This window comes from Balaenoptera borealis, assembly GCF_965194805.1.
Source record: "Balaenoptera borealis genome assembly, chromosome: X".
NCBI classification, from domain to species: Eukaryota; Metazoa; Chordata; class Mammalia; order Artiodactyla; family Balaenopteridae; genus Balaenoptera; species Balaenoptera borealis.
Genome location: NC_138881.1, coordinates 7,752,335 through 7,774,885, shown reverse-complemented (window position 1 = coordinate 7,774,885; position 22,551 = coordinate 7,752,335). Strand labels below are relative to the sequence as shown.

Below are 22,551 nucleotides of genomic sequence, written 5' to 3'. Positions count from 1 at the left end.
CACATGCTTCGGAGCAACTAAGCCCTTTCACCACAACTACTGAGCCTGCGCTCTAGAGCCCGCGAGCCACAACTACTGAGCCCACGTGCCACAACTACTGAAGCCCGCGCGCCTAGAGCCCATGCTCCGCAGCAAGAGAAGCCACCGCAATGAGAAGCCCACACACCGTAACGAAGAGTAGCCCCTGCTCGCCGCAACTAGAGAAAGCCCGCGTGCAGCAATGAAGACCCAACGCAGCCAAAAATAAATAAATAAATTTATTTTAGAAAGCCATCAAGTGGTTTAAACAGCAAGAGCATTTAATATCCTCAAATAGAACCACATCCCAACTTAATTTGAGCTGTTCAGATATCTCCTGTTTTTAAAAAAATACAGTTCTATGGAAAATCTACTATTCTAAGCCCCAGTCAGAATTTCAAATTACTAGAATCTACTGGAAATAAATATCTGGAGGAGCTGTTTGCCAAATTTATCTCAAATGTTCTTATATTTAGAATTCTAATCTCTCAAAAACACAGAGTAAAATGTTTTTTAGAATTCTATTTTAGAATTCTATTATTCTTTCTAAGACGAAGAATGTTTATTTCCAAATCCTAGAACCTCCATCTTGCCTGACTCTTTGGTCTTATTTAAGACCAGTAATGAAAGCAACACCTCAAACAATGCCCTTAAGAGGCAGAAGTTGAAATAACTTATAAAATCTCCACATTAAACTCCTGGGACTTAAGTTTCCCAATCCTGAGCTTAAGGGGCTTCCACTGGGGCCCAGACAACATGCAAATAAGCCTAGGGCTTGCTGACTCCTTCCACGTGGGGCCACTTGTCACCTTGCAGCTGAGGAAGACAATGCCAACAGTTACCACCTGGGATCTTTCCCATTCCGGGTAGAAAGTAACCCCACCACCAAAGTCCAGGGAAGTTAACTGCAACGTTAAACATCAGTAACAATGATCTGAAATCGTTGCCAAAACTTTCTGTCTGTGCAGTTTCATAGGGAAAATGAGCAAAGAGCCTTGAAGTGCACGCTGGAGGTGTAGTGGGTACAGATGGACAGATACATGGCAACCCGCCCCCAGTTCTCCTGCGTAACTAACAGAGCCCTGAGGCACTTGGGCACCCGCCGCTCCCCCAGGACACTCAGCCTGGACCAGTCCTGGAGGGGGATCCCGATAAACCACGACATCACTGAGCTGCCCAGTCCACCAATGGGGAGGCCCACCACCCCCTGGAGGACGCTGCTAGTGACAATGACAGCCTTATTGTCCAGGCCGAGGGGAGTTAGTCTTTTCTGCTACTTATAGCTGAAAACATCCTAAATGGTAAAAGGTTTTACTTATTGATACCATTCATGTTACCTTTGCCACGGTCTCTAAAGCTATAAAATTCCAGGACTGGGATGAGGGAAAAGGCAACTCAAGTACCTAAGATGGTGAGTACATTTTATCTTCAAATGCTAAGGAGAGTGATAAACACTGGCAGAACTTCTAATGACATAATTCAATTTATAAAGACAAATTCTCAGTTCCTGATGTCTGCCAGTAAGTCTAATGGAACCCATTTGTGGAGTCCAAGGAAAAGCTCAAGACTCTGGACCCCATTTTTAATGGCACGTACACCACAACACTTAGAAAAAGAAACATCTTCCTCTGTTAAGACACGTCTCCAGTCTCAAGGTTTAGGATAAATACGAGACTTTCACCTCTGAAGCTTTCTTCTCACTTGAAGAGTTTGAGTGGGCAGAGCTATTAAACAGCTTAAGGAGGCCGCTCAGGCATACAGCATTGCTTTGGATGATATAATAAGAAGGTCATAGCTTAACTGGACCTCACCAATGTAAATTACTATACCTTGCTATTATAGGGTAACTGTCACATTTATTTCATCTATCCTCATAAAATCTTTGTGAGAGATGACGATTATGTTTCCCCACTTTATAAATGAAGGCTGAGTGTGTAGTGACTTGACCTACATTGTGCCATCAGTCAAAGAGGGACTTCTGTCTAGAACTTGGGCTCCTGTGGGTCAGATTAGCTTTTCCAACTTAAGAAGAAATGGCCCTCCGGCTCCCCGGTGCACAACAGGAGAACTCAATCTGTGTTATTTAGCACTCAAAATGCTGCAGACCCCAGTAATTACTTTGGATTTCGATTTTATGGGTTATTAAAAGGGGGAAATGTGTCCATGTCTGTCCCTGTCTCCGTCTCCTCTTACACACAGGCCTCCTCTGGACCGTGAGAACCCAAGATCGCCCCAGGCGGATGACATGCTTTAAAAGAGGGTAGTCCTTCTCCAAAGGCATCCTCTGGGCAGGCAGACGGCTCCTTGGGACCAGGTGTGCGCCTTCCAGGCGTCGGCACCGCACGGAGCTGCTCGAGGGAGTGCAGGAGGACTCCGGCACAGAGGACAGCAAGCCTGGACAGTTCCGTGCTGACAGGTACTAATTACCAGAGCCGACCAAGGCATGCCTGTAAACAACCGAGGCCAACTAAAGAGGGCATGACCTCTTTTTTAAAGGCACCAGAAGCAAAGAAACAAAAAAATCTAACTAGCCCACTGAGAGGTAACCTACAGAAGTAACACAAGAGCCCACCAAATCCAAACCAAGAAGTCCCTCTCTAGGGCAGACGAGGAGATCTGGTAAACACGTGTGCTCTGCGACAACCTTCGAGATTGAGTCCTGCCAACTAATACCTGGGAAGATGCTGCGTGAGCCATGTTTTTCCTGCCTGCTCCAACATGCCTGTGTGCAGGAAAACGAAGGGCTGAATGGATGGACTGTGGCCCTTATCCTCAGCTAGGCAGGAGATGAGAAACCTTCACCAGGGAAACAAGGGAAGATAGTCTTTGTGGGATGGGCCTGGAGCCTCAGAAAGAATTCGGCCGGACAGAGGACTGATAAGGTCAAGCTTCCCCACCGCAGCCCGAGCCAGGAATGCAGGGCGGGTCAGCGCTTTCTCACCGGAGATAAGGCTGACTCTTTCCCAGGCACCCGAAGAGACTTTGGCTGTAGGCTTCTGGGAGCTCCCAGGAGCCAGGGTAACAAACAAAGTCATACTCCTGCTGCTGGAAGAAAGGATCACAATCGGTGGATCTCAACTCTGGGAATCCCCTGGGGAGCTTTAAAAAAAAAAGTGTCTGGCCCCACCCAAGGCCAATTAAACCCAAATCTCCAGGGGTGGCAGTGGGGCCCAGACAGAAGAGTTTTCGAAAGCCCTTCGGGAGATTCCTCCAGTGCAGCCAGGGTTGAGAACCACTGGTGCAGATTCTTCTGCAAAGGACCAAATAGTAAATATTTCTGGCTCTGTGGGCCATACACTCTCTGTCTCAGTTCCTCGACTCTGCCACCGTAGCTGCTACAGACAATGGGTAAGTGAATGGACCTCGCTAGGTCCCAATAAAAGTTTATTTACAAAACACCCAGAGTGGACAGGATTCAGCCTGCGGGCCAAAATTTGCTGACCTGTGGTTCAGACTATAATTTACCCCAAGCAAGAATTCCTTCTAAAAGGTCCTGCAACTGGTCATATACTTCATCTGAACGCATCTGGAGGCCAGAGTTTCTCAGGAACAATGAAAAAAAAGTTTCTGAAATAACGAATGTATTCAGCGTTTAAAAAGAAGGCAAACAGAAGAACATATTGCAGTGAAAGAAAGTAGGAGAAAACTCTACAAAATGGAGCTGCAGAGAAAGTACTGGGTGTGTCTTAGAGACTGAGTCCTTTGTAGTGAAGAGTTCCATGCCAGGGTTCTACAGAGCATTGGACAGGACTGGGCCCCAGGCAGCTAGCTCATAAGCGAACAGAACTAAAGCAGAGTTGGGGTCTTAGTCTCATGGGGATGTGTGTGCTCAAATCCAGCAAAGCATGACTTTGTTTTGGTCAGAGACAAAAAAGTTAAGGCTTGGATATTCCCAGGCACCAGATGGCCCAATACTGACACAAAATCTTTCCTCTCCAATGAACAGAGTTTTATTCTGATGACTTCCATAACTCAGGGGGAACTCTGTGAAAGGTGTGGAAGAGAGCACTTCCCCTCCCCTTGCCCTCCCCCATGCCCTTCTGCTCCCATATTGGAAATGACTTTCTAGTGAATTCCTCTGTTTACAATTATTGCCTCATTTTCCCCTACAATCAGCCGTTCAGGATAAATCGTGTCCCCAACACCAGGCGCTAAGGAAATATCTGTTGAAAACTAAATGACTAGTTTAGTGATCCCACTATGGGCCACGAGAAAATCAAGAAGCACAAGGCGTTCTGCCTTCCACGTGCCCCTTCAAGTGTTGTAAAATTGCCAGACAACTTGTCAATTTATAATGGGTCCTTATTTCCAGGTAACTTGAACAATGGGAGGGCAGGCTGTTCCAAAGCCACGATCAGTTCTTCTGAGCTGACTCTTCCATGTCTCGGAAATACTTCACAGCACTGAAGCCTAGCTACACAAAAAGATCTGGGTTCAAATCCAAGGTCTACCGTTTACTAGGGATGTAACCTTCAAGGAGTAACTTAGCCTACCCAATATTGTTTCTGTGTGTACACCGAAAATAACATTACCATGTTACAATGCTTCACGATGCTGCAATCACAACAATGCAGGAAAACACTAGCCCATTCGATGTTGGCTCCTTTCACTCGGAGTCACTGGCAATGAAGGAAGTAATGGGAAATAAGTCCAAACCTCCCTCTGTTGCCAGTACCCGAGCAAGGAGCCCTGCTTTAGATGCCTAACAACGTGAGCGATCTGGGTTGTGCCAGACCCACGTGGCCAACTGGAGCCCAGGTGTGCCATGGATCCTGCCACCAGCAGCTCCTGATGTGGGCCCGGACCTCCGTAGGAGACATCTGTTAGAGCACAAGCCACCAGGATCACTGTCTTGAACTTCAGCCTGTGGCCAGAAATAGTTCATTTGAGTCATATCTAACAGAATGATCCTCGATGAAGTTCAGGTTAAATGGCAAATTGAAAGAGCTTGATCAAAAACCCCGGGGATAGCAGCAACTTGATAAAATGCTTGAATTAGCTCCTAGTTTCCATTCGTAGTCTTTCTCCCTGAGGAGACAGGCTCCAGCAAGAGCCACTGGCATCTCCAGCCCTTCATGAAAACGGCCTAAGCTAGCCTCCAATGCCACCTGCACAAGTAGAGGCAGAGATCGCGTCTATGCACGGACCTCTCACGGGTTGGGGAGTGGAGTCTCATGGTAGGATCTCAGGTCAACACCACAGAGTCATCACCTTCCTTGACTCAAGGTTTCCTCATACATGACTTCAAAGACAGCATCTCAAGTGTTTCTTTTTTACTGGGCCTTAATAAAATTCTACAGAGCACAGGAAGAATGAAATTGAGTGCAATTCCCTACTTGCCCAAATGTCAATGGAGTGAAAAGCCCGTGGAAATACAAAAACTGATGCTGAGGGAAGGCCCAGCTCCAGGGGACTCTAAGTTCTGGGTGCCCTTACCCTCTAGGCTCCACGTTGCTATGGGACTCCTCCCCTCGGGCTGGGCATAGAATCCGATAGGCTGCAACTACGTCCTCCGATATTTGCATCCTCAAGGGCTCCAGTCCCGAGTCCCCACACTCACTGCAACTGAAGTCCTGGCTGCACCAGTACAGTAACCAGTACATAAGACACACCTTCTCTTGATGAAATTGGTCCTTTCAATGACTGGCAAGAAACTTCCTGCCAGGTTTTTCTGATATGTGCTTCTCCCATCTTAGAAAGACTGACTGGAAAGCCTCTTTGGAGACCTAACCAAACCTGACCATGGAACAGATGAGGTGCCTACAGGCTACTGGGAAGAAATACTCTATTAGGTTGAATCATATGAAATTGCCAATATTTGGGCCTTTTTAAGCTACAAAAATGACAATTTTATATGGTTCAATCTACTTCTACCAAGTAACTTTTGGAAAGGTTTAGAATCGCTAACTATATGCTTTCAGAAACAGTTATAAGCCAAAGCTTTAGCCAAGTGTGACCTCGAGGCACCAAGTCCATGAGATCACTTAAAAGAGACCATATGCTGAGCCATGAAAGTCATCTGAATAGATATCAAAAGATCGAAATCTTATACGTCTAGCCTCTGACCACAATGGAATTAAATTAGAAATCAACAACATGATACCTTTAAAAAGTTCCAACAACTTACTTTTTTTTTTGGCCATGCCACTCGGCTTGCAGGATCTTAGTTCCCCGACCAGGAACTGAACCCGGGCCCTCAGCAGTGAAATCGAGGAGTCCTAACCACTGGACCACCAGGGAATTCCCCCAACAACTTACTTTTCAAAAAACCCATGGGTCAAGAGAGAAATCACAAAGAAAATGAGAAAATATTATGAACTGACTGAAAATGAAAATACCAAAATTTGTGGGATGCAGTTCAAGTAGTACTTAGAGGAGAATTTATACCTTTAGAGGCTATGTGAGAAAAAAGAGAGGCCTGAAATCAACGGTGTAAGCTCTCAATTTAGGAAGGTAGAAAAAGAACAAATTAAAGCCAAACTAAGTAGAAAGAAGGAAATAATAAAGAGGACAAACCAATAAAGTAGAAAACAGACAAGAAATAGGGGGAAAAAAAAGAAAACCAAAAGCCAGTTCGCTGTAATGCTACACACAATCGATAAACATTGAGCTGTGGTGATTAAGACACAAATTATTAGTATCACAAATAAGAGAAAGGACACCAGCTCAGCGTCCAGACATTGAAAGAATCATGCAGGAATTCTACGAAGAACTTCATAAATTTGACAGCTTGGATCAGCGTTCAGCGGATTCCCCGTGGGCCAAATCCAACTTGCTACTGTTTTTATACTTTTCTCAGAACAAGCCACACACATCACTTAGGTATCATCTCTGGCTGCTTTTGCAGTCTAACAACAGGGTTGAGTAGCTGCATCTAAGATCATATGACCTACAGAGCCTAAAACACTATCTGATCCTTTACAGAAAAGCTTACTGATTTTTGGATTAGATGAAAGAGACGAATTCCTTGAAGCACACAAATACCAAAACTGATTCAAGAAGAAACAGGAAAATCTGACTAGCCCTGTATCTATTAGAGGTATTGAATTTGTAGTTACAAACATTCCCACAAAGACCTCCAGGTCCAGATGGCTCTTCTGGTGAATTCTATCAAACTGTTAAGAAAACATTAATACCAATCCCACACGAACTTTCCAAAGCCTGGGGAGAAGGGAACACGTCCCAATTCATTCTGTAAGGCCAGTATTATCCTGATACCAAAATCAGAGAAAGACATTACAAGTAAAGAGAACTAGGAAGAGACCAGACTTTTCTAAAAACTAGCACTGAGCTGACCCATCACATTCTGATGGACAGTTAAAAAGAAACAAACAAGAAAAAAACCTAGTACATACCAATAGCTGAAGAACAAGAGATGAAGCAGCCTGGAAACAACATACCATCATACCTGAGCCTGCATTCTCTCATGGCACATGGAGACACAGCTATCTCAATTCCTGCTACAGGGGGCAAAGCCCACCCCCACTGCTCTCTTCTTCACAGCTTGTATGCTGCAGTGAAAAAGACGTTTGGCCCCTTGGCCTCAACTCCATTCTGACCTACAAAACGGGATAAAGCTTTGACCACATCTTTAACGTTCAAAGCTGTGTCACCAGAGCCAAATACCCTGCAACATGGCAGTCACGTCACAGGTAAGTCCCTCCATGTCTCAACCAGACTTAGGTTTTTATACAATAAAACCTAGCAGTACCAACTTCATACGCTCTCCCCAAGCTCACCGGCACGCGGGACAGTCGTGGCCGCAAGCACCTGCGGTGGGCGGTTAAGCGTGACAACTCTGTCGGGAAGGGACCGGCTCAGGCAGTGACTGACTGGGTCAGTAACCAGAGGCTTTGGCTTCTGCGACTGCACCTGATTCCTTCAATTCCTGAGCATCTGCTGAGTCCTCCTGAAACAGGAGGCCACGTGTGGCAGGCTCCAAAACTCGGAGGGGTTCCCTTTGCAAGACGTCAGCGTGCACCCATCTCACTTGAAGGGCAGACAGTGAGTTCTGAGTTCCCCTGATTCCCCGCGTTATACTGAGTTCCCCCACCTTCAGTGTCTTGCCCAAGAAAGTATGCTACAAAGAGACAGGGGCTTGACATGTGTGGAGGCTCCTGAATCTTTCCATCCAGGACCAACAAAACCAGCGTATGGACTTCCCAGGGATCACCCCAGACAAGCAGGAATAACGGCAGAGATCTCTGGGTGAAGCCCTTTTCCACGCTGACAAACAGAAGTCAGGAGGTTGTTCTGTGTCACTACCTGAAACGTGCTTGTTTATTTTCTCCCTTCCCCACCCTCACGGAAGCCTCTCCTTTCTTGGGCTCCCCCGTGTCGCAGTGCCTGGGCACAAGGTGGGCAGTTGATCAACATTTGCTGAAGTAGCGGTAGTGAATGACCATCGGATCCCAGCATGGAAGGCTGACTACCTAACAGTTTGCGATTAGAAAATTTAGGAAGCTGTCTTGCCCGACTCAAGCTCAGTGTCTGCAGAAAGCCTAGCAGAGAGACGGCTTTGGAAGCCACGCGTGTTAACCGCGGGGGACGGTCAACTCACAGCTGGTGTACGAGCGGCCGTCGTCCTCGCACATCTTGTGCAGCTGCTGGTATTCCTCCTGGGCCAGCTCGAAACGCTGCTGCTTAATCTGGTAGATTTCTTTCTTGGCATTGAGGGCCTCCTGGGCTACAATTAAATACTCCTTCAGCATCCGTTCCTGCTCCCGCCGCCACTGTTCTCTGGGATCCTCAATCTGGGTAAGCTCTGAAATTGGAAGGGTAAGAACATAGGGGACTTCAAAGTAAAATCTTCACGTTGACCAAAAATCATGCAGTTATGTGACTCGTCGATAAGAAAATTAATTAACTACCAGGAGGTACATTATGGAAGCGTCTATATAACGAACCTCCCAGAATGTGGATCACCTCCTATTTACACACCCACGCTTGGGACGAGAAGAAAGCTCTGTAGACATGCAATAGCTCCATGGAGGGGAAGACGGTACCAGGCAACTTTTCACACTCTAAGTAAAGGTTGGTGGACATGAACCCAAAGGAGCTCATCCCTGTCCAACTAAGACACATGTCCAACCTTCCTCTCCCTGCCTTCTTCACGCCGGGCTGCTGTGGGCTCTGCTGTCCCCGTGACTGGCTCGCTCCCCTTCTCCCACCTCCCACGCCAGACGGCGTCCTTCTGCATTCTTCGTGGACTTCCCAGAAATCCCCCGTTTTCCGCTCTGGCTCTCTCACTCTACCAGCTCCCGTAGGGGCTCACGCCCACCTCCGGCTCCAACCTCTCCCCTGAGCGCCCATCCTGTCTCTCCTCCTCCCTCCTAGAGGCACCTCCACCTGGACGGACGCAAAGTAATTCTGAGTCATTCGTCCAAAGCAGAACTCACTCTCACACAGCGCCCTTTCACTACACAAACCAAAGCAAACCAAAGGAAGCCACGCTGACGAGCGCCTGCTTCTCCCGCCTGCCCCTCGGAGTAAGCGCCTTCATCTGGATCTATCCACTGAGCCAACCTGGGACTCGCCCTCAGAGAACTCCTGCTCCTTTCCCCACGCAGAATATTCCATGGGTCATCCAGAACTGGCAATTCCTGCCCCTGCGTATAATAGTGGCTGACGTACGCCTTCTCTCCTTCTCCCCTTAGTTCAATCAGACCCTCACGATCTCTCTCCAAAAACACGCAGGCTGCCTGCCTCGTCCCACCAAAAGCCATCCTCCGTGCGCTCACCAAAGTGACCTTCCCAACTCTGCCTCCGATTCTCTAACACGTGGCCTTTTTTAAAGCACAAGGTTGTACCTTGGCGTGATGAAATGTTCTGGAACTAGATAAAAGTGGTAGCTGGACAACACTGTGAATGCACCAAATGCCACTGAACTGCACACTTTTAAACGGTGAGTTTTACGTTCTGTGCATCTCAATGGTTCTGTGCATCAAAATGGTTAAAAATGTAAATTTTAGGTCATCTTTGCCCCATACACACAAGAGCACCTGCTAGGATGTTTCAAGTAAGTCCTTCCTTTTTAAACCCCCTCCCAGCAACATCCCCTACCCCGCTTCACACTGCTACCCCAGGGCCCCTCCTAGAAAGCCTCTCTGGGCCTTAAAAGCTCCCATGGGGAAATAAGAAACAAAGACAACAAAAATCGGGGTCCTGACCTAGCCCGGGAGTCCAGATTCAGTGGGCTGAGGGGGCGCGGGCAGAGTGACAGCTGTTATAAGTGCCCGGATGTCTCTGACGTTGACTCAGCCACGAGACTCGCCCCGGCCGACAGGCATCGTTCGCACTCTGTCCAGTGCACCCGAGAGTCTTGGGAACCTTGAAGGTGATCCACGCAGGGCCCCTCTGGTCCCTCACCTCACCGTCGATCTGCACAGTTCCAACTTAATATTTGACTCCTCAGGTTCTGTGCCTTTAGAGAGCTTTAAAGCTGTGCTATCAAGAGTTAGATTCTCAGGAGCAAGTTTTCTGGAATGGGGTCTCTGGCCCATGTACAAATTGTTACAATAATAATCTTTTTTGTTCCTGGGGGGAAAAAAAAGAGTTGGGTTCCCTGAAGGTCTCAGAGGCAGGAGGTGGTATGACCCTGGAGCTGATGTCTTCAGCCACATCCCCCGCGGTGCTGGGTCATCCGTTATACTCAAGGTGGCCGGAAGAAAGTCCGTGGTGATTATTCGGTTTTCGGGTTCATGGCCAAGTCTAGCGTGTCATGTCGAATCCTTAGGGTGGAGCCTGGGTCTCACTTTCCTGTGTCCCCAGGGCCTCAAGAGTGGCCAGCACACAGAGGTGCTCTGTGACACTTGCTGTGACTCAGCCAGCAGGAGAGCAAGGCACACCAGCGGCAAAGAAGGGGACACAGAGGGAGGAGCAAGCGGGGTTTACGAGAGACGAGCCAGAACGGGTCAGTCCTGGGCCTCGGCGGCAGGCAGGCGGCTTCCAAAAAGGTTGTGTGAGGCGGATGCCTGTGCCGTTCAGCGCTGCCGCCCGGGCCCAGAGAGGCCCACAGCACGGGGAAGGTGGCCCAGAAGGCCAGACAGCCCGGCCGCACGCAGCCCAGGGGCACCGGGCCAGCCAGGCCAGAGGGAGGGCGGTGGACACACCCGGAAGCCCTCCTGCCACTGGTATAACCGCCGGGGAGGGCAGCAGGGCCAGGGCGGCACTCACCCCCCTGCCCAATCCCTGGGTAAGAGCCGCAGTCACGTGAAGGCTGAGTGTACGGATCGGAAACTCCCCTGCCCCAGGACCCAGCCAGGACGCCTCGCCATTCAGGGTTCCAAATGCTGAACTCCGGAGGCCGGCTGGCAAGTGACAATGCAGGAATCAGCCCTAGAGATACCAGCCCGGGTCGATCACACTAAGGGGACAGGAGGAGCCGTGGGACTGAGCGTGGAAGGAGCTTCGTCACTCACATGCTGGGCACCCCGCCCCCGGCCTCCCCCGCACTCAACAAACTGAAGGACAGAAAGCACACCAAGGGGAACTTCGTATCCCCAGCAGTAATGACAATGACAGAAACACTAGGCAGCTAGAACGAAAAGGGGGGAGTGAAGGAATGTGAATCTGAGAGAGAAATGGGTCCCCAGCTGGTCCTCGATGGAGGAAGGCTGAGGAGGCGGCAGAAAGCAAGGAGCGCGGGGCAGAGAAGGCCTGGAGCCAAATGCTGCACGTGAGGCAGTGCGTCAGCTCGGCACCACTGACACTCCAGGTGGCTCAGCCTCGTCGGGGGGCCATCCTGGGCGCGGCACGAGGGTGAGCGGCGTCCCTGGCCGCCACCCACCAGATGCCGGGAGCACCTCTCCCAGGCGTGACCATGAAAAATGCCCCAGACACGACCATGTGTCCCTGGGAGGCAAAACCGGCCCCAGATGAGAACCACTGCTCCCAACAATTCTACCAAGAAGGCTGGCATGGTCAAGGACCCATTATTTTAGCTGTGGTCTTTACATCATTTTCTCCCTTCACAAAGCTCCAAAAGGTTTGGTATATTAAAGTTAAAATCAAAGCGATAAGACAAAATGAAGTTAAGGTAACCACTTGGGCATTTATTGTTCCAAGAACTTGTAAACTTCACTCTGCAAGAAACACCCTTCCCATTTTGAGAGAGATTTCTATTACTGAAACTGCCTGGGAAATTTATTCCTTCTATTAGGTATTCAAACTCTGCATTCCACATATTCCATGCAGGCCTGAGCAACACACAAGCCAGGTAGCTACACAACTGCTTCACTTTTTGAAGAACTCAGCTAATGAACACTGCCGATGACATTTATAAAAACCCAGTTTAATGCCGCATTGGAGAGTAACAATTGTTTCACTCCACAAAGAGTTCCTAGCATCCGTGGGATCAATATGAAAAGTCATTCATATGGAACAACTCAAGTGTGGCGCTCTACTTACTATTTATGTGGTCCATGTAATAAATTCCAATGTGTTTATCATATACAGTTTCCCATCCTAAAGGAAGTTCATCCCCAACACAATCGGCAAAGGTCAATGGCTTTGTTATCCTGCAAAATAAAATTATGAAAGCAAATTTGAAAGTGAGGTCAATTTCATGTAAGTTTGCTGAATCGACTCTAGAATTCAGTTTCAATACAAGATTATTATCTAATTGACTGCTTTTGCTCCAACTATTTGGTTGGAAAACTAACTCACTGGCTTTGCCTAAATAATCATCAGTAACAATATCAGTACACTCACAGTTAAAAGCATTACTATCTCACAGTGCAACTTTAAATACCAGCAAAAACAGATATTGCCAGTTACAAAACAGGTAAAACAAGCATCTTCTTCCAAGCTGTATGTTTAATGAGGTGATGACAATGGAATGTCGCTCTGCCACAACAACCGGAGAGCACCTATGTTCTCATTCCCTGACAAATGTTCCCCCCTCACAACTTTCAGTTTCTGTACATTACAGCTTAAATGTATCTAAAATGTATTTGTAAGTTTCATCTACCAGTGGTCATAAGTGAAGGAGTTAAATGTTAACCACTGACCAAAGGCAAAAAGCCAAACAAGCATGGTGACAATACAAGGAGATGCCTACTAAATACTGCCTGTGTTCTTTACACAGCAGGAATCAGAAACTGCAAAGGATCCTCTTTGTTTTCTGGAGAAAAACAACAAAAGCACATTGTCTACAGACATTTCTCCTTGAAGTAAATCTGATCAAGGAAAGCTTGGCTTGACACAGATAGATAAAGGAAAGGTTTTCCAGATGGGTTTAAGTGGAACCTCCCCCGCCCCTATACCCCATGATCACGTTGATTGACAAGACAGCTGTGGCATGAAACAAGCCGCCCCTATAATCGTCTGAGCCCAGGCAGCTATCTATTCAGTTGTCTCTATAAATGCACACTGACTGGTGTGCATGGGAATCTGATAACCTAAGTTTCACTACCTCAGTCTTCCCACATCTCTGTTCCAGCCTCTGGCCCCAGGAAAGTGAGACACCACAACCAACGCCAAGCCCCACAAGACCAGCATGAATTTTGAACATGTTATTTCCCCAAACTGGTTCGACAACAAAGCTGTCTCTCCCAGTAGCTTTTAGAAATTGATAAACACTATCAGAACGGCACTGATTGAACTCATCCTCGTTTTAAACATAATGGTTTTAAGAAGTTAGAGTCAATATCAAAACAGAAATACATATACAGAAGGTAAAACACACCATGCAAATCCTCTCAAATACGATGTGCTCAAAACCCCACGACATCACAAGATGAGCCTACTGCACAGTGTCGGTCCCAGCCCCAAACACCAGCGTCCACAGCACGGTTCCTTTACAGGTCAGGAATGGTGTGGTGGCGGCGTGGTTCCAAGTCAAACAGCTAGCGGCAGGCTGCTGTGCGCGGCTCAAGTCCTGAATGGGACCAAGCCACAACAAATGCTACCCAAAGATAAACTGAGTCCCGAGCACAACTCTGCTATTCTAGATTCACGTATGAGCCTAGAGAAAGATGCCCAAGCACAGGCACGTTCTAAGCATCTTGACATACATGATCTCATTTACTAGACAAATATAGGTGGGAAGGGCTTCCCTGGTGGCACAGTGGTTAGGAATCCACCTGCCAATGCAGGGGACACGGGTTCGAGCCCTGGTCCGGGACGATCACACATGCCGCAGAGCAACTAAGCCCCGTGCGCCACAACTACTGAGCCCGCGCACCTAGAGCCCGTGCTCCGCAACAAGAGAAGCCACCGCAATGAGAAGTCTACGCACCGCAATGAAGAGTAGCCCCCGCTCACCACAACTAGAGAAAGCCCGTGTGCAGCAATGAAGACCCAACGCAGCTAAAAATAAAATAAATTAATTAAAAATATGTATATATATATGTGGGAAGCCTGACCTTCTAGCGCTGCTGAGCCCAATTCATTTACTTTACAACTCACAACTGTTATAAAACTATTGCAAGTTCATAGTTTTCAATTTTCTATCCAATAAACAACGCAAGTAAGTAAAGTAACACTTCCATACTCTTTCTTCTAAAAATAAACTGACACATCTACCATTTTGGTAAACTTTACTTTGGCCTGATATAGAATCCGTATGTCTCTGATTCCACTTCTCTAAACAGAGCATGGACTTTGCGTGATCACCCACAGAATCAGTACTTCGAAGCAAGCAGATGAGGAGTCACGCCTCCCGGAGTCCAGCTCGCACCACGAGCAAGGAGAAGTTATCAAGTCCTTGCTGTTGATCTCCTCTGTCCACAGGGCTCACACTTGGAGACCATTTACTCACTTGACAGCAGTTCGAACAGGCTCAGTGAAGAAGTTTTCCAGCTCCCAAAAGACAGAAGTGGTAAACTAGAAGGCAAGGACAGGGGGCCCTTGGGCAGGAAGAAGGCAGCAAAGGAAGCAGCTGACAGCAGGGAGAAACACCCACTCCCTGGCTTCATCCATTACACCGTGAAACATCTATGCTGCGCTTCTGCTTCAGCCACCTATTTATCAGGATGACACACCCTCCAGACTTCCAGATAGCTGTAACTTCATTGTATGTAGACAAATTTTGGCATGATTTTCAGTAAGAGCATCAAGGATATCGAAATCTACTGTCCTGTCACCCACAGGCACGCCAGTCCAGGCTCTTGAGTTCTCATCTCCCCAAAAACTTGATGCTAGATTTTTCCCACCAACTCCTTCCCACGGTCACCACACACAGACCCCGGGGGGTTTTTGTTCCTATTACACAAAGTTTAGGAAATACACCTAAATAGGAGAGAAATGTCCATGCACACCACCACTCAAAAACAACCATTATTCCTATTTTGATGTGTCTTCCTCCATCTTTTTTCTATATGTTCTCTTTATTCGTCTTTTTCTGACATAGTCATGATCATACAGTATACACAATCTTCTCCCCTGCCTTTTCCACTTAACTTTGTAACATGTTTACTTATTAATTCATACCTTGAATCTCTCCAAAAATTACTCAAGATGGCCTAACACTATAGCCTAAGTATTCTGTCCCCGCTTGTTATAAATTATTTGTAAACATCACCTGGAACAACTGAATAGATAAAGCTCCTTGAGAACAATTACCCTGTCTCAGCTGCCTTTGAACCCCCAGCACCCGGTCTAGGAATAAATAACTTGCATTTTTACAAACAGTTCGTTAAGGGGATTAATATGTTTTACCTAAGCACTCTCCTACTATTGATAGCTACACTATTTCCTAATTTCCACTAGTGTAAACATTCATGAGAGCTGCTTTGGAAAACAGTTCAGCAATTTCTCAAATATATAGTTAAACACAGAGTTTCCATATGGGTCAGTAACTCTACACCTAGGTGTATACCTAAGAGAAACGAAAACATATGTCCACACAAAAGAATGTCCACAGCAGCATTAGTCGCCATAGCCAAAACGTGAAAACAACTAAGGGCCATCAACTGATGAATGGACAAATAAAACATGGTCTATCCATATGATGGAATATTATTCAGCCATAAAAAAAGAATGACGTCCTGGCACATGCTACAATACGGATGGACCTTGAAGTCACTGTGCTGGGTGACAGAAGCCAGACACAGTGGCTACGAGCTGTGTGCATCCATGTACAAGAAATGTCCAGACCAGGCAAATTCACAGAGACAGAGGGTAGATCAGCGGTTGTCAGGGGTTGGAGATAAAGAGAGAATGGGGAGTGATTGCTAAGGGGTTAGGCTTCCTTTAGGGGGTGATAAAAATGTTCTGGAATTAGATAGTGGATGATGGTTGCACAACTTTGTGATTATACTAAAAACTAGTAAACAGCATGCTTTAAATGGTGACTTTTATGGTATATGTGAATTACATCTCAATTTAAAAAACTATGATGAAAGGAACATCTCTGTGCATATAGCTCGTAATCTGTATTTACAATTATTTTCTTTGAAAGATTCCCATAAGTAAATTTATGGGGTTGAAGGATGTGAAGGTCTTTTCTCCTTATTGTGAAGTCAACGTACAAAATTCATAAAGTATAAAGCATAGGAAATAAAATCACCTATAATCCAGAAGCCCTGGATTCATGGTTTAGCTTATTTTCCTACATTTTTCCACAGCTGATATCATACTAGATACAATTTCACACACTAATTTTTTTCATTTGTGTATTTCCTCATGTCCTTTAAGTCTCTGTCACCATCGCTTTCTATCACTTTAGAGCCTTCCGTCATATGCAGTAACCCATAACTTTTTTACCAGGCACCTCAAGTCATCTATTTAGGTACGTTCCAATTTTCTGCTCTTTCTTGTAAATGACGGACACGAGCTCACAGCAAACACCTGATGTGTATACTGCCAAGGTGCTTTAGCATCAGCACACACTCCTACCAGTGAAGTGAGAGACGGCCTTTCTCATCACCCTCTGGGGATATCTTGATGCATTTGTTCAAGGGCTCGGGACAAATCTGGATGGCACGAGCGGGCTTCACTTTCACAGAACAAGCAGGCAGGGAGCGCAGCGTAAGCGCCCCGGCGTTTTCAGGCTGTGGGGGAAGGAGGGTGCGGTGAGCTGAGAAGCCGGGCACCAGTGTCCTCCCGCAGCAAAGTCCGCTCTGCAGCGGGACGTGAAGGCCCCCACGCGGCCAGTCCTCACCGGTCTCCTCCTATCTGAGCAACACCAAGCCGGAGCTGCCAGCTCTCCCTGCCCGCAACCGCCCCGCACAGATCTTCCCACCGTAGATTCCCCGCTTCACAAACGGCTCTTCTTGGCCTCAGCAGAGGACGTGAATATGGTTTGCTGGCCGTTCTTACCAGAATTGGTCCACAAGAAGGGAGAGAATGCTGGAGGACACAGACACGGGCTTCTTTTTGTTCCCTTTTGCCTGCTGCATCCTGCGGGGCTCTTTAAGAAGTGGCACTGGGCCATCTCAGCCAGTACCGGTTCCCAGAGAGCCATTTACTTCCATGAGACCTTGCATGAGTCATTCCTTCTCTCTCTGGGCCTGCCTCAGTTTCCTAATCTGTAAAATGGGGGTGGGGACTTCCCTGGTGGTCCAGTGGCTAAGACTCCGCACTCCCAGTGCAGGGGGCCCAGGTTCGATCCCTGGTCAGGGAACTAGATCCCACATACATGCCACAACTAAAGATCCCACACGCCGCAACTAAGACCCGGTGCAGCCAAATAAATAAATAAACATTTAAAAAAAAAAATGGGGGTGATCCGACCAACCTCACGGGGTCATGCTGACTGGGTGCAGCCTCTTTAGTTACAGCACGGAGACCAGCTCCATCCACTCCCCTTCCTGCTTCCCCCTCAACCTCCAACAGACTTGCTTCAGACCCTATTAGTTTCCTTATGCTGCTGTGACAAATTGCCACAAACTTGGTGGCGTTAAACAACACATTTGTCATCTTACAACTCCGGAGGTCAGAACTCCAATTGATTTCACTGAACTAAAACCAGTGTCTGTGATAGACTACTGGCATCCGCGGCGGCTTCTTGCACCCTCAAAGCCAGCCACGGCCGGTAGAGTCTTTCTCAGGATGCCATCTCTCTGGTTCTCCCTCTTCCACTCAGAAAGACCCTTGAGATTACACTGGGCCCACCCAGATCATCCAGGATCACCTCCCCGTTGCAAGATCCTTTATTTAGTCACACCTGCAAAGTCCCTTTTGCCATGGAAGGTAACATATTCACAGGTTCCAGGGAGTAGGACGTGGACACCTGGGGAGGCCGTCACTCTGCCGAGCAGACAGCCACCGAGAGGCTGCAGGGCTGAGAGCGGGTGGAGCCGGCGGCAGTGGCCCGGTGCCTCAGAACCCATGTCCTCCGTCCCGGCCACGCTCAGGGGGCTGGAATATCTGACACTGACTACCCTGAACTGCAGAAAAGTAAACGTGGGCAGCAGAAGGCGAGAGCAGAGAGAAGAGAGCAAAGTATGAGCACTGATTCTTTTTATTCAATCCATGAAGGCAAATGAATTTATTTGGATGATACACAATCTTTCTAATGGTGAGACTTGTTTTTTAATTGAGGTAACACTGGCTTATAACACTACGTTTCCTGTGTACAACGTATTTCGACTTCTGCATACACTACGGCGTGCTCACCACCAAAAATTTAGTTTCCAGCTGTCACCATACAGTTGACATCCTTTGATTTAGCCCTTCCCCCCACACCCTCCCCCTCTGGTAACCAGTACTCTGTTCTCTGTGTCTACGGGTAAACACTGGTTCTGAACACATTTTCTTTATCAAAAGGAGGCCAGGGTAATCCTATGGTGCCTGTACTATACTTTCCAGTCTCCTGGAACAAGATAATCTCTATATTTCCCATTCACGCTTATTTTTAATATGCAATTCAGAGAGGATACTATTCATCTCAATTTCATTCCAAACTAATCCTCAAGAAATTATGATGACTCCCTCACCTTTTCTGACACACCTGGTTCACAGCGAGTTTCAGAGCCCGCCAGAACACGGACCCCAGGCTGTTTGTGGTTATTTACGTGGTGAATTAGACCCTGTTTGCTGCGCTAGTGCTTCTCCAACTTCAGTGGTGTAACACTGACACCCAAGAGCTGGGTTCTCACTTAGCAGTGAGTGGGTCCCTGAACTCCCTGAAATTACACAAAAACAGCAAGGTTAAAACAGCAACGAATACACCACAAGCCTGCCACATTAGTCCTGAAAAGTCACTCAAATAATCACATTTATTGTTTATAGAACACGCATATACTTGATTTGGCAATTGTCATCTAGTCTCAATTCTAGAATTTAGGGTAAAGAGTAATCACACCTAGAACTCAGTCTAAACATTGACATTTCAGTGTATTACTGTAGCATGAGTGACCGATTTTAGTGTTGAGTCTTAGAATTGTTCTTGAATTACATTTGTGGTTTCCGTGGGAAAAGACTGTCTTCTTAGGAATTTTTTTTTTTAATTACATATTATCAGTCTGGGGGCTTCCCTGGTGATGCAGTGGTTAAGAATCCGCCTGCCAATGCAGGGGACACGGGTTTGAGCCCTGGTCCGGGAAGATCCCACATGCCGCAGAGCAACTAAGCCCGTGCGCCGTAACTACTGAGCCTGCGCTCTAGAGCCCACGAGCCACAACTACTGAAGCCCGTGCACCTAGAGCCCAAGCTCCGCAACAAGAGAAGCCACCACAATGAGAAGTCCGCGCACTTATCACTTTGTAATAAGTGACAGCACTTATCACTCTGTAATCATTATTTGATATGGCTGCCTTCCCTATTGGTCTGTGAGTTCCTTGAGAAAAAGGATGCCGTTTCTCTAATTCATCTTTTTAGAGAGCCAGAGCCCTCACATACAACAGGCCTTCATTAAACTGTTTGATAAACTAATCAGGCCAATTTCAGAAACTTATACCATATAAAAACCACAACGGAGCCAATTAGTAGTCAAGGAACAACTGGAAGAGGGCAGACTAGAATTTGACTGAGCTTTCAAAGCCTAAATTGTAAGAAAAACAGGGCTCAGGAGGCCAAGGTGCTACGGGATCATCCCTCCCTCGAACAGCTCTCCTTAGGCAGATACATCCTAGCAAGGGAGAAAGGTGGTTCACAGAGCGTGATGAAATGTCCCTGAAGACCTCCCACATCCTCTGTTCTGATCCTCTACCGACCAAGCCCACTTTTCATCTACACTATGGTTTCCTGAGTGTGGGCCTTTCCACCAGGAAGGGAGAGACCAGGGTGGACAGGGGCGAGATCCTGGCAAGATGTTCTTTCCTCCAGCAAAGAATAAAGTGTCCAAAGGTAAACCAATCTAGGAGGTATTTCGGATGACCAGCAAACTTCCTGGGGGCTCCACCTCACCAGCAATCCTACCGGGTCTCACACGGGTTCAGACACTGGTGAACCGAAGTCACAACACCTGACAAAGACCACGAGCTGGTGACTGAATAAGTGTAAAGTCCTACAGTGTATGTTTTGTTGAATCATGCTGACAATGGACAGACACTGCAACAACTTGTAAAAACGTCATGGGAGGAAAAACTTGCAACTGAGGCAACTATACTTTAAGCACTTACTAGTGAGGAGGAGCCTGGGCAAATGACTGTCTGGCTGTGCCTCAGTTTTCTCATCTTTACTATGGGGTGGTGGGGCTGAAAGGCTGTAACCAATATCAAGGTTTTGGGGACTTATTACATACTCCATAAACATGCATTTTCCTTCCACGCTATTTTTTCCTCTAAAAACTGGGGGAATGTCAGTATTATTCTGATGTAGCAGTAAAATACTGCACGAGTGGAACACAGTTTAAAAGCCTGGGATTGAGATGCTAGAATGCAGGGCTGAGCAAGCTGCCCACAGGCCAAGATGCAAGTCTACCACCCAAAGGAAACCACAGCCAGAGGGGCACCCGATCGCAGTCACCTGCCTGAGCACCTCATCCAGGACGGTCTTCCACCTTGAAAATGACAGAAAAAGAATTTTTCATCAAGCCCATCAAGTGCACAATCCTGAGATAAGTGAACACACTTTGTTCACCTCAAATATAGGCTCTAATGATACAACTTAGACTGAAATAAAAACAAACTTCAGCCCAGTTAGTAAAAGGAATTCTCTAGGGCAGTGCTGTCCAATAGAAATATTTGCAATGAGGACCACATACTTAACTAAAAAATTTCTAGGGCTTCCCTGGTGGCGCAGTGGTTGAGAATCCGCCTGCCAATGCAGGGGACACGGGTTCGAGCCCTGGTCCGGGAAGATCCCACATGCCGCGGAGCAACTAAGCCCGTGCACCACAACTACTGAGCCTGCGCTCTAGAGCCCGCGAGCCACAACTACTGAGCCCACGTGCCACAACTACTGAAGCCTGCACCCTAGAGTCCGTGCTCTGCAACAAGAGAAGCCACCGCAATGAGAGAAGCCCGCGCTCCGCAACGAAGAGTAGCCCCCGCTCATGGCAACTAAAAAAAGAAAGCCGGCGTGCAGCAACGAAGACCCAACGCGGCCAAAACTTAATTAATTAATTAAAAAAAAATTTCCAGTAGCCACATTTAAAAGGGTAAAAATAAGCAGGTGAGATTATTTTAATAATATTTTCTATTTAACACAGTGCATCCAAACTACTATCAACTTGACATGTAATGATTATAAAAATTATAAATGAGATATCTGACATCCTTTTTTGGTATGAAGTCTCTGAAAGCCGGTGTGTGTTTTACGCTGCGAGCATATCTCAAGCGCCCAGTTGCCCATCTGGCTGTGGCTACCGCGCTGGACAGCACAGCTCCGGGACCTCACCTCGTTCTCTGACAGTCTGATTCTACGAAGGACCACGGCAAAGTCCACTGGCTGAGGCTGAGACCGCTTAAGAAACATCCAGCCTGAGACACCGCCTTCTACAAGCCCCTGGTGGGGATCTGGAAAGAGTCAGGTTTCTAAGACCACAAAACATCCCGCAGGGAACTGTTTCCCTTCCCTCCGCCCTTGGCTGCCCATCCGCCTTCCCAGCAAGCCCCGCGGGAACAGCTATTCCCAAACTTGGAGCTTTCTTTCCCTTTCCCATGCTTCCCTCCCGCCCCCTTCCTGTTCAAATCCTGATGCGTCTTCCCAGATTTGGCCCAGATTCCTCCTGTCCAGACCCAGCCCACCCCAGCAGGAAGTAGGCTGTCCTTTCTTGGGCCAGCCTCAGCACTTTCTCTCTCCTCCTGGGACAGTTATTAAAACTCTAAGCAGAACGTGGTTATTTGTTCACATCGCATCTCCCGTAGCATTTGCTCCTTCCGGGCAAGAATGGCACCTCCTCCCGCTCTGACCTGCCCCCACAGAGCTCCAGGGCGCACCCCAGTAGGTGCTCAGCTGCACACACAGGGTGAGTCACAGACACGACCCGATTAAGGGCGAATGGAGCCTGCCACCAAATACGTGTCTACGGCAGTTCTAGAGCTGCTCTCACACGTCTCTGCCTCGACAGAATATGCTCGTGAGCAGGTGTGCAGGTCTGAGGCTTGAGAGGCTGCATCCAAGAAAGTGGGCTGCTGCGTGACGGATGCATCGCTTCCTCTTCGGGGACGGGAGGAACAGGTGCTCGAGATCTGTTTACCAGCG

The 22,551-nt window shown here is 47.5% G+C and overlaps 1 protein-coding gene across 5 annotated transcripts in view; it reads right to left on the bottom strand.

Moving 5' to 3' along the window:
- The window catches only part of WWC3 (WWC family member 3), a 130,361-nt gene that overhangs the window by 74,473 nt on the left and 33,337 nt on the right, over nt 1-22,551 (bottom strand). For 4 of the 5 annotated variants that reach the window (XM_082375496.1, XM_082375493.1, XM_082375492.1 and 1 more), the window contains exons 2-3: nt 12,427-12,536; nt 8,579-8,782 (exon numbers count right to left, since the gene is read on the bottom strand). In XM_082375496.1, the coding sequence (XP_082231622.1) occupies nt 8,579-8,782; nt 12,427-12,536 (314 nt within the window). Of the gene's footprint in view, nt 1-8,578; nt 8,783-12,426; nt 12,537-13,705; nt 13,857-22,551 lie in introns of those variants that run through there. The other variant, XM_082375495.1, reaches the window with a different exon arrangement.